Source organism: Gobius niger (assembly GCF_951799975.1).
Source record: "Gobius niger genome assembly, chromosome: 1".
Lineage (NCBI taxonomy): Eukaryota > Metazoa > Chordata > Actinopteri > Gobiiformes > Gobiidae > Gobius > Gobius niger.
Genome location: NC_136852.1, coordinates 15,655,537 through 15,670,042, shown reverse-complemented (window position 1 = coordinate 15,670,042; position 14,506 = coordinate 15,655,537). Strand labels below are relative to the sequence as shown.

Sequence of the window (14,506 nt, the reverse complement as noted above, 5' to 3'; positions counted from 1 at the left end):
ATGGAGTATCCGGACCCGGGCGGCTCGGGCCTCAGTGTGCCTGTCCTGGGCTGTCAAACTGAGCCTGTCTCTGGTACTAGACTCCCATTAGCTGGAACCATGGAAGACGCTGATGGAAAGGGTAAAAACAATTTTAATGTTCAAATTCAGATAATGTAGCCTGATGCAATATGACCAGATAACCAGACACAGCCTTATAGCTAAACGGCTTCTGCTGGCTATCTTGACAGGTCTCGAAGTGATCCGTTACGGCTGCCAGGCGATGGATCCTGTCTTAGGGACTGTGGCACCAGTCGTCGGAGCCAGATTAGACTTATCCAGGAAAACTGTAGTGCCTCTAACTGCCTCCTACTGGCTCACAATGACGGAGCACTCAGACAGCGTTCAAGTAGGCAGATATAAAAGCAGTATTTTCCATAAACAGAGTGGATTTGTGGCTCCACAAGTGTAAAACAGTGGTTCTCACCTGGTGGATTGGGACCTAATAGTCTGAAAAGACCAGTCTCAGATCATCGCAGGGCTTTTCCAAAATGACTGTTCATAGATAATGCAGTTTCTGATTCAATGCTTCAATAACAAACAGAAATTTGTGGAAAAATGCTGCTTTCAAAAATGGGTCAATTTTTTATTAAGGTAGTGAGTGGATCCCGAAGCTACATGTGTTGAGAACTGCCAGCCTGTAGCAATCTGAAATAAGTCCAGTAATTATAGCAATGATACTTGTTGTTATCAAAATCATATAAAACTATGCAACATTGATAAAAAGATCTATCCAATTATACAAATTATTGCATGTGTCATCGTAGTTTCGTCAGAAATCTGTGCGAAACACTGCTAAAACATGTCTCCCCTGTTCCCCGGTATCCACTGATGCAGATAGAGGGGCTGCAGAGGGAGGTGTGTGCTCGTAACACTTACTGGCAGCAGCAAAGGCTCAAGGAGGAGGACATTCTTTCCGACATCGACTCCTCACTTTCCCAGTGTGTCTTCGAGGTCTCAGATACTAATTGTTATCAGGTCAGTGACACAGCGCTGTGACGCACGGCTCTTCTTGTACGGCCTGGTCTCTGAATTTAATGAGAATGAAACTCAAAATAACACAAAGAAAATTATTATGAAAATGCTATAGATGTTTCTGTTTTTTTTTTTCTGAGAAGATGCGTAAACGTTTCAAAACCAACATGAAAAAGTTGAACTGAATGATGCCTCATACTTGGCACCTTTCCACATCCCGGTTTCATATATCTAGGGCTTTCATTGCATACAGAACACAGATAATAACAATTAAGGAGCTGAACTGATAGAAGCACAAAAGAAAGTTTACCAAGGGATCAAATATTCCCAAGCCGCTAGCGGGGTGAAACATGACAAGTGATAACGTGTTTTCAAAGTTCACAGCGATTAGAGGGAGTTGGCTTAATTATACATATGAATGGAGCAAAGCAGGTAAATGAAATGTAGTCCTGTCGGCTCATTTTAACAACAGAATGTTTGTATGTCGCAGTGGTCCGTGAGGCCGCTGAGAGAAGCTGCTGTGGAGATGCAGGAGTTGTCACAGGGAGAAGCCCAGAGGAGAGCGGCCCAGTGCAGTCAGCTGGCTCTGATCCTCCCCCCGCATGTCCCACACATCCTGACACTAGGTGAGAAGAGCTAAATAAAACACGCCGAAACATGTTTGCTTCCGATGAGCCCTTTATCCGAGATTCCTGCCTTTCTTGTGCATACTTTAATTACTCTTGCGTGCACAGGAGACGAGGAAGAGTGGCATCAGCAGTGTGTTTGGCAATCCGACCTTGTCTCCGGCCTGGAAAAGCTCGAAGTGTGTCTTGAGCAACTCCAGCAAGAGCAAGAAAGATTCACGGCACATGAAGATGAATGGACGTCGTCTCACACATCTTTGGTCAGATTATTGCTTTATATTAAGCTATGATTTGTTCAGTTGAGTTCAGTGATAAAACATTACCCTCATTATGCTCTCACCATGCACCCCGAATGGCAGTTTGCACATTTCATGATTTTTGCGAGGCTTCAATGATGGCTCTAAGCACAAAACTGTTCTTCACGCGAGACATCTGTACTGTCTCCTGGATGGGAACAGAGAGGGGGTGGCTACAGGGCTGGGTCACATTCAGTGTTGTGTTGAGCAAATTACTTTGGAAAAGTAATCTGATTACTGATTACTCCCTTTAAAATAAATTAGATAAATTTGTATTCGTGTAAAAACTCAATAAAAAAAATAAAAATAAAAATAAATAAATAAATAAATTAGATACAATACTTAGTTGCTTGGAGAAAAACTAAACAGTAGAAAAAAGTTACATAGTAACTTTTTTGTCTCATTGTCGCAACATGTTTTCATCACGTTTTTGCCATGTTTTTGTTGCTTTTCCGGCACATTTTTGTTGCTTTTTTTGTTACATTTTCGTGTCCTTTTTTTTGTCAAATTATTGTTGCATTTTCATCCTCGTTTTCGTCGCTATTTTGATGTTTTTTTTTTAAAGCTTTTAGATTTAGCAAATGCTGGAATAAATGTGCTCGGTTCAAGTGGGAGTTGAGAGGCTAACCTTTTGAACATGTTTCCGGACTTGGCCTAAATCTATACAGGTGTTAACTTTGATGTGTACACTTAAACTGACAATACAGTCAAACAGAGCAACATCGCAGGGTGCAACAAGAACTATGAGGCTGTTCTGCTTCTTTTGTGTGGTTTGCTGCGGTTGGCTCAGAACCCACAGCTGCATTTAGTCCGGGAAATAGAGCCACATACAAAACTGAAACTTTCCACAACTGATGAAAGCATGCTGCTCCTCTTCATAAGAGACAACGTTCATCCAAAGGTGCTTTATTGCACAACGAAATAGGACCCACTGTAATTGCAATCCTTATTATTATTATTTTATGCCTTTGTCATCTGAGTGCATTAGATAGATAGATAGATAGATAGATAGATAGATAGATAGATAGATAGATAGATAGATAGATAGATAGATAGATAGATAGATAGATAGATAGATAGATAGATAGATAGATAGATAGATAGATAGATAGACAGACAGACATACAATAAAAACCTCTAAACTTTTAAGAGGCAGTCATACCAGTGTTTCCACAGCTGCAACGTGTAACGTACAGCACTGCACACAACACTGGACAAAAAAACAATCACAATATTCTTGGAATCATTCAGGTGACACATAAACTTTCTCAAGACAGCTCGCAAAGTGTTCACTTGATTTGACACAAAGAGTTCACTGGCATTTGTCCATCGGGGCTTTTTAAATAAAAATTCTCAATGCATCATTGCATGCAACCGTAAATTTCTGGAAACTCGACTTTTTATAATTCACCCGCAGATGTGCGGTGTACAGAGGTAAACATGACAATGCCCACTTGTGTTTTACCACAATGTGTTACCTGCTATTTCCTTTAGGATGTAGAGCAGAGGCTGCGGGAGGTGTGGGAGCAGTGCTGTGCCAAACAAGCAGAGTTGGATGCTGTTGTTAATTCGTTGCATGCTGCCAGGCTTCTTTCTCAGCTGAGTGCCGATACTGCTCAGGTTTGCTCCACAGAAATCACAATTCATACCAAACAACATAAGAAGTAACACAAGACAACTAAAAAAAATAAAAAGGATATGGGTTAATAAAGGAGGACATTCTTTAAAGTGCATATGACATTAGACACATTTTTGCTAAAACATAGTTGACACAGTTATAATTAAATGTTGTTAAAGATTGGCAATTTGGAAATTTGTTGTGATGGCAGTTGTGATAGTTTATAGTTTCACTTCCTTATTGGACACCAACAGGAAGTGATTATGTGTGACAATGACATTGTTCTCAGATTACCTAAATTATCAACATTCATGTCAGCATAATTTTCAAGTCTTTAACTGTTAGAGGATCATTTGAATGTGATTGAAAAAAACACCCAATGATAATTTTTTTTGTTTTTTTGTTTTAAAAATAACATTTTAACAATGTTCCAAATGATTATGCACAGCAGCATTTCAATACAATTTATAGGTTGTACAGAACTGAAAATAGTCATTAATTTGTTGAATTTGCAGCATTAGGAGGTCATATTTATATTTTAACATAGGACCCTTATTTGATAGCGGCTTCAAAATTCTTAATTCCATTAAACTTGTGACTTTTTGGAGCGTTTCTGCTTGGATTTCTTTGCGGGATGTCATAGTGTGAACTCCTCCCACCCTCATCGATGTTTTGCTTGTTGATGCTCCATAGGTTCTCAATAGGGTTGAGGTCAGGGCGGGATGGGGTCCACACCTTGATGTTCGGGTGACAGAGGTTGCTTTGTAGCAGCTATTAAACTGACGTATATGTCTGGCATAAGCTGTCCTCTTTGTGCCGTTATCTGCACAAACCTGAATCAGCCATAAATCTCTTAATAGTACGATGATTACGCTTAATATTTCATGAAATATCAACGGTTTTCATACCGAGACCAAGGCATTCAGTTATTTCACGCTTTTCATCAGCAGAGAGATCCCTTTCTTTCCCTTATTGCTTGAAAATGGTGGTCTGCTTAATAATGTGGCACGTCCTTTTTCAGTAGTTTTTCCCTTAACTGGGCTTAACCTGACAACTAATCATTAGAGCAGAGATTGATGTCAGTGATTCTAAGAGCCCTGAGACACAATACCATCCATGAGTTTCATTGAAAAACGTTTTTTTCCCCCCTTTATGACATTGAATAAAAATTTGCATAATAACTTCCTCTATGTTACTTCCTGTCAGCAGCTTAAACATTTGAATACAAATAACTTTTTCTGCCCAACATTTCTTCATTAAAATTGCTGCTTCACTGAAATAAAATGATAATTATGCAACTGATGAACTTACAACTTTTTTTTTTGGCCATTATTTTATTTGTTATCCTTCTAAATAAGGTATATTTTCAAAAGCATTAAAACCTGTCATATGCACTTTAAGGCAGCATGATATAACTGCCATGGCCTTGGCTATGATAAATCACACACCGAGGAAGTCCAGGAAGCACGACTCCCTTCCTCTTCCTCTTTTCCATAAGATACAACTCCCATGAAAATGTTGTGCACCTAAGCTGTTTCTACATTTCATTAACCAGTATTATTTTCTTTTTATCACTCATATTTGAATAATAATGGTAAAAACAATAATGCTTTTTTGTTTGTCTCTAGTCCGTGCTTACTGGACATTTTTGGTATAAGGAGTATGGTCTTGGTCAGTTTTGTGGTCACGGTGCCACAGTAAATACCATGGGTTTGCTCCGAGAGAAAGCTCTGCCTTTGCTGGAGAGGCTTAACCATCTTCTGCAAGATAAACATTACGCTGGCTTATCTGTTAACCCTTGCCATCACAAACTCTCTGGTATAGTACATCAGCTGTTTCCACTATCAATTCAAAAGACATGTATTTGAGGGTGCATTTTTTTTCTCCTTCTCTTTTTTAACATTTGATAGATTTGACAACAAAACAGGGCTATGATATGGAGGTGGCATCAAGAGTGTGGACAGAATCGGTGCCTGTTGCAGTGCAAGGTACGTGCTCTACAACAACATAGCTTTTTATAAACACGGGAGTGTGGTCTTATACATTGTGTAGTTTAGCCACGACTTTGCACAATGTTTCCATGGGTGGGTAATCTTTAATGAAAGTGTGTGTGGAAGTTTAATAATAACAAAACCTCCCGGAGAGGATGGGATTGTTTCCAGAGCCTGATTTATTGACAACAGCAACCAGAAATTCGCAAATTCAGAGGTAACATGCTGATTTCAGAGATTTTTTTCCGTATCTCTCTTCCTCACACAAGAAATTCACAGGCCCACATCCTCCACCAATCTGGGGAAGCTTTAAAAAATAACAAAAACTCCCGGGGAGGAGTGGATCATGTCCCGAGCCAAATTAATTGACAACAGCAACAACCTCACAAATTCAGTCTGGTTCGACGTCTCGGCATTTCTCTGGTTAGACAGTTGCCTGCATCCTCCACCAAGTTTAATAATAACAAAAACACCCAGAGAGGAGCGGATCGTGCCCAGCGCCAGAACAGCAACAACCAGAAGTTCACAAATTCAGAGAGGCGACATTCTGCTTTCAGAGCTCTTACCCATATCTCTAGTAATTCACAGAGCATTATATAGTTGTTACAGGTCTTGCATGTGGACAAAACAATTCATAGTTATCATTGTCTGCTCCATTCCTTCAGCTCATATCTAATTGTACAGTGTCTGGGTCAAATACACCAGCATTCTTAAACATAACAAGGCTGAATTGAATATTTTATTTTGAGCCATATAAAGTACAGTGTACAAAACACAGAGACTAGGCACATGCTGAATTTGACCTTTAAATTTCATACAACATTCCATTGCCTCTATAATTGAAAATAAATAAATAAATAACATTTTAGGAGTGGGAAGAAGACAAGCTAATCCCACCCCCATTCATATATTTAAATAATACTGTGGTTTCTAAACTAACATAGTTTAGTCCTTGGTGTCTTAATAAAACAATTATGTACAAATGCAACAATCCATTCAGTCAACATTTACAATATGTTACACTTTACAAGTGTATAATTTTTTGTTTTTTTCTACAACCAATATATTACCTTGTTAGTATTACGGTTATTCATCATCATCAGTACAACCAATGTAGTACTATATTATAAAGGTTAAATAACTGCAACATCTCTACAAATATCTCTACATGTGTTTCAATAGCGAATTCCACACAATCTCTGAGAGTCAAAACTCAATCCCAGGACACGGGGCTGGAGATGAGTTCGGCTCCGACCCACCACTCACAGAGACAAACTTTCTCTTCAGGGCTTCAGTCGCAGGGTAAGTCAATAACAATAAACATACAATTCACAAGTCACTTAGAAGTGTTTTTTTATGGACGGAATAAAGTTTCTTTTGTTATATATATATATATATATATATATATATATATATATATATATATATATATATATATATATATATATATATATATATATATATATATATATATATATATATATAGTATATTTTAAGCATTAGTTCTTTTATCCAAGAGGCTCACCGGTTCAACCCTTGCCTTGACCCTGTACTGACAAACAGTTGCCTTACTCTCATTGTCTCGACTCAGAAAAGATGAGTCATTAGTGTATATGTGGTATTTGAGGCAGCACAATGTTGGAATTATGCTTAATTGGGATTTTTCTAGCAAGTATCGAGGTCAACGGTCTCGCCCTCCTTTGTTCCCGATCTGATTCAGGAAGTAAAAATCCCTTTCAAAATCTCCAAAGACTTTTCCGAAACATTTTTATTTCAAGAGTCTAAAAGGCACAATGGATACGGTAACTGATGACCATATGTAACAAAAAAGATGCTAGCGCAGAATCACTAAACTGTTGTTATTTCTTTGCAGAAAGTCAAACAATTAAGGAGGAGCCAGCCAAAAATATCACTATTCCATTCTTGCCTGGTAATTCGAAACCAAATTTGCCCATGCTATTTGTAGGAAGGGCACATGTTGACTTTTATTTTTCATCTTTCACTCCCCGGTGCCCAAGAGGAGGAGTGGAACAAGCTGTTGGAGCAGTCACCCCTGTTTCACAAGCTGAAGGGGGTAGAGCTCCAGATGAAGTCTTGGGCTCGTGGGACTGGCCATGTAAGAGGAGACCATCATGGTGGGTTGGACATTTTTGTCTAGTTATATAGATCTAATCAGCTGCATTCCCGCTCAATCAAGCCACACCCACTAACATAAACAAACTGTGGAGCATAGTTGGGCCAATGTTACAGTCACACTGAAAAGTACTAGAATCCATCTTTTAACATTACTGCAAAACGAACACACCACAAGCTTTTAGTGTTCATTTAGTTTCAGCCTGCTTTACATTTCTAAACACTGTAGAGTTTTAACAAAGTCCAGATGGTAGACATTTCCCTGTGTGTTCTGGCTGTTATTATTTTTTCCTTCGGTGCCTCAGGGTTGAGTTAAATTACTTTCATCTGTCAAAACTCACTGAAACAATTATGTACACCTACTCACTTGGAAATATTCATCAGTGTTCATATACATGCATTTTATTTTTTTTTACAGAAAAGACTACAACATTTGTGGACGTCCTGGATGCCCAGTGGGAATGTGAGGGCGAGCTGATCCCTTTATGTTCCTCAAGCCTTAATCCCAGAGAATACTTGGTCCTTCAGCACGGACTCTATCTCATGCAAACTTTACACAATCTACAATTGGTTAGTGCTATTTTCTATGTATGAAGTTTCAAGACTTTTAGAACTTGCTTATGACCAAAGACACTCTTACCATGTCCAAACACAGTTATAAATAGCTTTACAACTAAGGGCACCATATGTGTGGGGGCAATTAACTTGACCAGGAATGGCCCTAAGAGACCCTGTGTGTGTGTGTCAGTCATCAAAACAAGTGCAAGCTAAAAACAGCATGCGGCTATTTCTGGGCATGTTGCATCAAATTTACCATTTGGCATTTCCTGTATTACAGTTTTAGTGCCCCAAATAAATCGGATATGTAAATGAGACAACACAGGGTGACTAAAAATGCGCAATGACTCTGCGACCTATCACTTTTTCACGTGCTACTTGTTTTGCTAAAAGGTCCCGGGTTTGATTCCCACCTGGACATGGCCTTTCTGTTAGACGTTGGTTCGGAGCTGGTTCTGGGCTGGTGCTGTAATGACTTGTACTGCCTTGGTTTTCCACCAAAATGAGAGCTGGCATTGTGCCTATTGCCATAGCAACGCTTTGGGAAGTTAACTGTCACATAAAACATGGATAGCAACATTTTACTACAGCCACTTCTGGTTGTAAAATACACAAAAATAAATGTGCTCCTGTCACAGCAGCCGTTAACATTTCAATGTCCTCTTTCTAACTGCTCCTTCTTGTTTTTGCTGTAGCTTAAGAGCATAAAGCAAAACAACAAAAAACAATAGGCCAGGATGAATGAGAGTGTGTTAGAGAGTGCACATGGGGGACGACGGATGGAAATTTGCCCATGGCTACAATCCGGTGTGGCATGTTTACATGCATGAGACCCATGTATGTTCATTAACATGCACTGTCCCAACCAAATAAACCAATACATAAATAAATAAATAAAATCACCCCTTGGTTTTCACAGACACCAGCGGTTACTCTGCAAGTCACAACCAGCCTTCCTACAAACAACTACGTCAGCAATGCCTTCAGAAACTCCTTCTTTTACCAGGTATTTACCCCAAGATCAAAATACTTAAGAGGTATTTGAAAAAGTGGGAAGTGAGTCGATAAAAAGCTTCTCTCAGAGAAGTATTCATTGTGTAACTTGGCTCTGTTTTGATCACAGATCACAGAATGACTTGTGTTAATGTTCTCCTGGTGCTGTGCAGATGTTGAGCTCATTGTTTGAAATATCTTTACAAACAAGTTCAAATGTCAGCTTTCAATGATTTCAATGCTCCAAAGCTGCCGTGTTCAGCTCAGGATATTTGAGGTCTTTTTGTGAACAGGAAGCCGAGGAGACACTGTTTGTCCGTCGCCAGAGGTTGCAGTCAGTTGGTGGCTTCTCACTTCTGCTGCTGCACTGTTTATGTCATATCAGACTGAAGGACATGAGCTCTGACTCCAGGCCAGCCTTCCAAAGGCTTTTCTTTAAGGTTTGCTGAAGTTCCCACATAAACCACAGTACATTTCAACTTCTCACTACAAAAACTAAGCATGTGTTTAAATTACTTGAATTAGGAATATCTTGTTTTGAGTGGTTTTCGCTAAAGTAGACTTTTCTCCTGATCAGACCAAGAGCAATCTGCTTGCTTGATGCCATGTCAGACTGGTTCTAAGGTCATCTCGTTTGAAATAAGAAAGCAAAACTACCAATGAAACAATTTTCTTACCCCAATTAATCCAGAAATGTATCTGAAATAAAGACAAAATGTATAGGCACATTAAGCTTGCTTTAATTGCCGAATGAAACAGAAACATCTCAAAACAAGTGAAATAATATGGGCCAAATGCTGAACTAAAGTCAAGACAAAACAACTGAAATTGAAATTATTATGCTCAATTTAAGATTTTTAAACTAATCTAGATATTCATTATTTAGAGTCTGCTTCAGCGTTTAGCGTAATACCACTGGTGCCCTGTGCAGGTCCTTCAGGCGGCTCTTGGGGAGCTGTTTCAGGCTCGTCTGAGTGCGCGCCCCTTAGAGATGTACAAAGAGGCCCATTCAGAAGATATCAATGAAACACTGTGGGACTCTCATGCTAACTCCAAACTCCACAGAGGCCTGATGTCACAAGATGTAAGCCAGAAATTCTTCTTTCTTATGTGTGTCCCACAAATTCTCCTGTTGCGCAGTTACTATCGATGGTATTTGTTTTGGTCTTTCACAGGAAGTGAGAGAGCTTCAGAGGAGACACCAAGAGACCTCAGTGTTTACGCATCTCGAAGAGCAGTTAAAACAGCAAGCTTCACTTACATGACATCTTTGTGTATTCATGTGTTCATGTACTTAAAAAAGAAAAAAAAAGAAGAAAATCTCCATGAAACATTTTAATTGCTTTTCAACCTTTATTTAACAAATCATGATATGACATTACATCTGTGTATAAAATATCACAAACACGTAGATATATATTTAGCTAAAAAAAATACACAGGTTATTTTGCTAAGAAATACTGAGATAAAAAGGGGTGCTCTGGATGTGCCATATGTTCGGTGGCCTCATTGTCTGGTGGTGGAGCGGAGGCCTATGGTGGGCTATAAAAACACATGGCCACATTCCTTTGGCCATACGGCTTAGCCCCCAGTGAAGGGCCCCTCAGTGTTTCGATGCGCCGCTGGCTTTGAGCGCAATGAAGATGACCAGGATGATGATTCCACACACAAGGCCAATCACGTTCAGGATCTTAGCCGTCCTGGATGCGTCTGCAGCGTTAGCCTGGTCTCCCACGGCACTTGCATTCTGTGCCTATTAACAGAAATCAGCTGCATTTACTTGTAAGTTCTCAAAGTAAATTAAATAGTCTTTTTACGCACTGATTGACACTGATTGACACTTTTTCCTCTTCTAAAAGTCAGTATAACATGTAAGCAGTATTTTAAGCAATCTATGGCTACATATGAAAAATAGTCCGAAAAGCTTGTTTGGGCTTACCTTGCAGGAGCAAACAATCGCTGCAATCCCTAAAGGCAAACAGCAACACAGCGTGTTGAAAATCGACCATCCCAGGTAGGATGGGACAACGGAGCGAGTTTGCCCTGATTCCATTATTCCTCTCGTGACAGGCTTTTCTCCACCGTTGCAAAGTTGGGCAACTTGAGAGAAAAGCTTGTGTGGAGGATGGTCATGCCTTTATGTCTAAGGGGCGTTGCCATCGCTGGTTCGAGCGCCTGCAAACAATTTGGGGCTGTTAGTGCCTAGTGCACCTCATGATGAAGATTCAGACGCGTTAATACAAGAGTTGTTTTTTTTCATCATAAAAGTTTTGTCACCAAAGCTAATAAAGTCATAGGCTATTTTTGAAGAAACTACATTCATCTAAATGATTTAGAAGAAAAGTACCCTGGAAAACTAGTCCGAATAGCACCGGTGCAGGCCTCCTATAGCCTACGTGCGCGTCCTTAAGTGACCTCACAGATGTCAGGTCCATATAGCCTAGTGCTGCTATTAAATCAAGCATGATGCGCTGTGCAAATGGCAGTGGAGGGCTTTGCTTTGTTTACAATGTGGGCGCGGAGGTGGCAGGACGTTCAGCCGTGAGCGCAAAAGCCAGTGGAGGCAGATTCAAGGTCAGGCCGCAGCGGTAATGGAAGTGACGCACACAATTTAGTTGCAAAAGGGCTACAGAAGAGGTGAGCGCGAGCAGGACAAAATGTATGCTGCAGGAGGTGCGCCTATGATAATGTTCTAGCTCGCTTCGAAAAAACTCTACTGATCTTGTAATGTCTGTGCATGTTGCCTTCTTGTTGTGTTTTTCCACACTGCACTCGAACGCACCACACACTGGCAGAGACTTGGTTGAGCGGTATGGGTGGTACCGTTAGATACCAGTGTCCGTAGGACTCAGTGTGGGACGTGGCGTTAGTTTGTCATAAGTGGCTTCACGTATACAGTTGGCAGTGGCACCAGAGTCAATTAGCACAAGTGTCTGGGTGCCCATCATGTTGACATTGGTTTGTGGGAGTTTTTCCGTTTCAGCTGTATTAACCACATACACATAGGCTTCATCACTGCTGGATGTGTGTCCTGTTGTCTCAACTGCAGCACTAGACATTACAGATCTTAATATATGGATATGTGTCACATAGTAGTGTTTAATGACACCAAGCCCTGTAGAACAAAGTCCCGCCCACTTCCAGTCATTGGGAGTGTGTCGCTATTAAAAATCCCATTGATTTCATCTATTGACTTAAGAAAGAAAAAAAGTTAAAAAGCACAACACGTGGTTATCAGCTCTGTGCTAACTGGATATTTTATACAAAGAGCCCCACTAAATACTTGAAAATAAGGTGACATTTTTTTCAGTTATGAAGCTTTAAATACATATTCACTTTAAAATTGGGTGTTTTAGCACACAATTTTAGCACATAGCTGATGAGTCTGTGTCGAGCTTTTAAACTCTTGATATTTCTCAGTCAATGGATTAAATAGGATTTATACCTAAGGCTCCCACTAAAGGACGGGGAAGTAGGCGGGACTGTTGAGCTCAATACAGATAATTACAGGCTGTATGATAAAGCACAGTCCAATTGAAATGGCATTATGTCATAATTTGAAAGAAAATATATATTCATATGGTACATAGAGTTTGTAGTTTAGAGCAGTGGTTCTCAATGGTCTGACCTAACCTCTTAACTCCCGCCTGAACCGAGAGGATATTTTACCTCACGTCATCAGATTTTTTTCCATCATTTTTTTGTTGGGTATTCAACTAATTTTTGTAACTTTTTTTCATTCTTTCGTCTATTTTTTGTCACATTTTTTTTTCACATTTTAGTAATTTTTTGGTCAATTTTTATCACATTTTTGTAATTTTTTCATCAAATTTTTAACACATTTTTGTAATTTTTTTTGTCACTTTTTGTCACATTTTTGTAATTTTTTTCGTCACATTTTTTTTTTTTTCGTTTTTTTTTTAATCAAATTTTTGTCATATTTTTGTCATATTTTTGTCATTTTTTCATCAATTTTTCGTCACTTTTTTGCCAATGTTTTCTCACTTTTTTGTCACATTTCCATCATTGTTTTCGTCTAACTTTTCTATTTTCACAGCTTTTTTTCCAGAAGCTTTTGGATTGGGGTAAAGCCAAACTGGAGAAAATGTGCTCGGTTCAGGTGGGAGTTAAGGGGTTAACCTATATAATTCAAAATGGCTAAAATAAAATGAATCAAATTTAGAACAAATAATGGCACCCTAGTGTAATAGCAACACCATCATAATAATATTAAAATAAACATTTTTATCTATATGCTTTGGCGACCCCCCAAATTTGTCTCGCGACCCCCAGGTTGAGAACCCCTGGTTTAGAGTACACTTTTAGAAATGCATGTGATTCTTATATTAGTTTATGAGTTCATATTTCATTCCTCTCTCATACTATGGGTGAAATGCTCCTGGACACATAAGAAATGTGCTACCTTGCTTTTCGTGCCATCTTTTCTGTCTAGTCCATATATCGCAGTGGCCACTTCTTCTGCACATCACTGTAGGTGAGTTTAGGTGAAGAAAACTGGCAAGAAGCCGCTAAGGCTTGACACAATGTACTAGAATAGACCTAAACCAGGCTGCACTGGGCCTGATACAACTGAGACTAAACCAGGAACTGCACAGAACTGAACTCACCTCTTCACACATTGGGTTCTAGAGGGCGGTTCTTCTGGAGCTCAACCTTAACAGCTACAACAGAAATAATAAAGTCAAGTTTTAGTAAACCATCACTTTTTAAATAGGGGGCATTATGCTTTTTTCAATCCCATAACACCAGTCTATAGCACACTACAATGATGACGAAACCTTCTGTTGGTCTGTAAATGCAGTAAATTAGAATAACTGCCTTGTATAAAATTGCTCTCTCAAAATGGCTGTAGCAAATGGCTTGAAATAGGCCTCTGTCTCTTTAAGAACCTCTGACCCTTTCAGACACGCCCCCTCCACACGCTGTCTGTGGCATCAGTGGGGAGGGGGTTCTGCTGAGGAGCAGTGGTTGGTTACTCGGCTGGTGACGAAAGCTCGGAGGCGTCTCCAGGAGGTGGGGGCGTTCCTAGGAGGACTCAGGCAAACCTATCCCTAAAATGGCTGCCATCAGAGTTTTTACAGATTACTCAAAAATACGTGAATGTGCCAAGGCAACAGTTCAGGCATGTTTTTAATGAGGGGGTGACATAATAACATGATGTTAAGCTTGAAAAAGTCGATTTTGCATAATACCCCCCCTTTAAAGGAAACAACAATGTCAATGTAACATGACCGAGGAAGACTCAGTTGACGAACA

At 39.6% G+C, this 14,506-nt stretch overlaps 1 protein-coding gene across 1 annotated transcript; it reads left to right on the top strand.

Annotated features, from left to right (window-relative positions):
• LOC306960776 (uncharacterized protein) lies at positions 1 to 10,494 on the top strand (the record flags this gene model as incomplete). The annotated part of the gene is made up of 16 exons (XM_079553312.1): positions 1 to 121; positions 231 to 388; positions 877 to 1,017; positions 1,505 to 1,640; positions 1,749 to 1,900; positions 3,431 to 3,556; positions 5,183 to 5,372; positions 5,465 to 5,542; positions 6,728 to 6,847; positions 7,419 to 7,475; positions 7,564 to 7,680; positions 8,097 to 8,248; positions 9,156 to 9,242; positions 9,523 to 9,669; positions 10,161 to 10,313; positions 10,405 to 10,494. The coding sequence occupies 16 exons, from the start codon at positions 1 to 3 to the stop codon at positions 10,492 to 10,494; spliced, it is 2,025 nt and encodes a 674-aa protein (XP_079409438.1).
• Between the last annotated feature and the right edge of the window lie 4,012 nt (positions 10,495 to 14,506).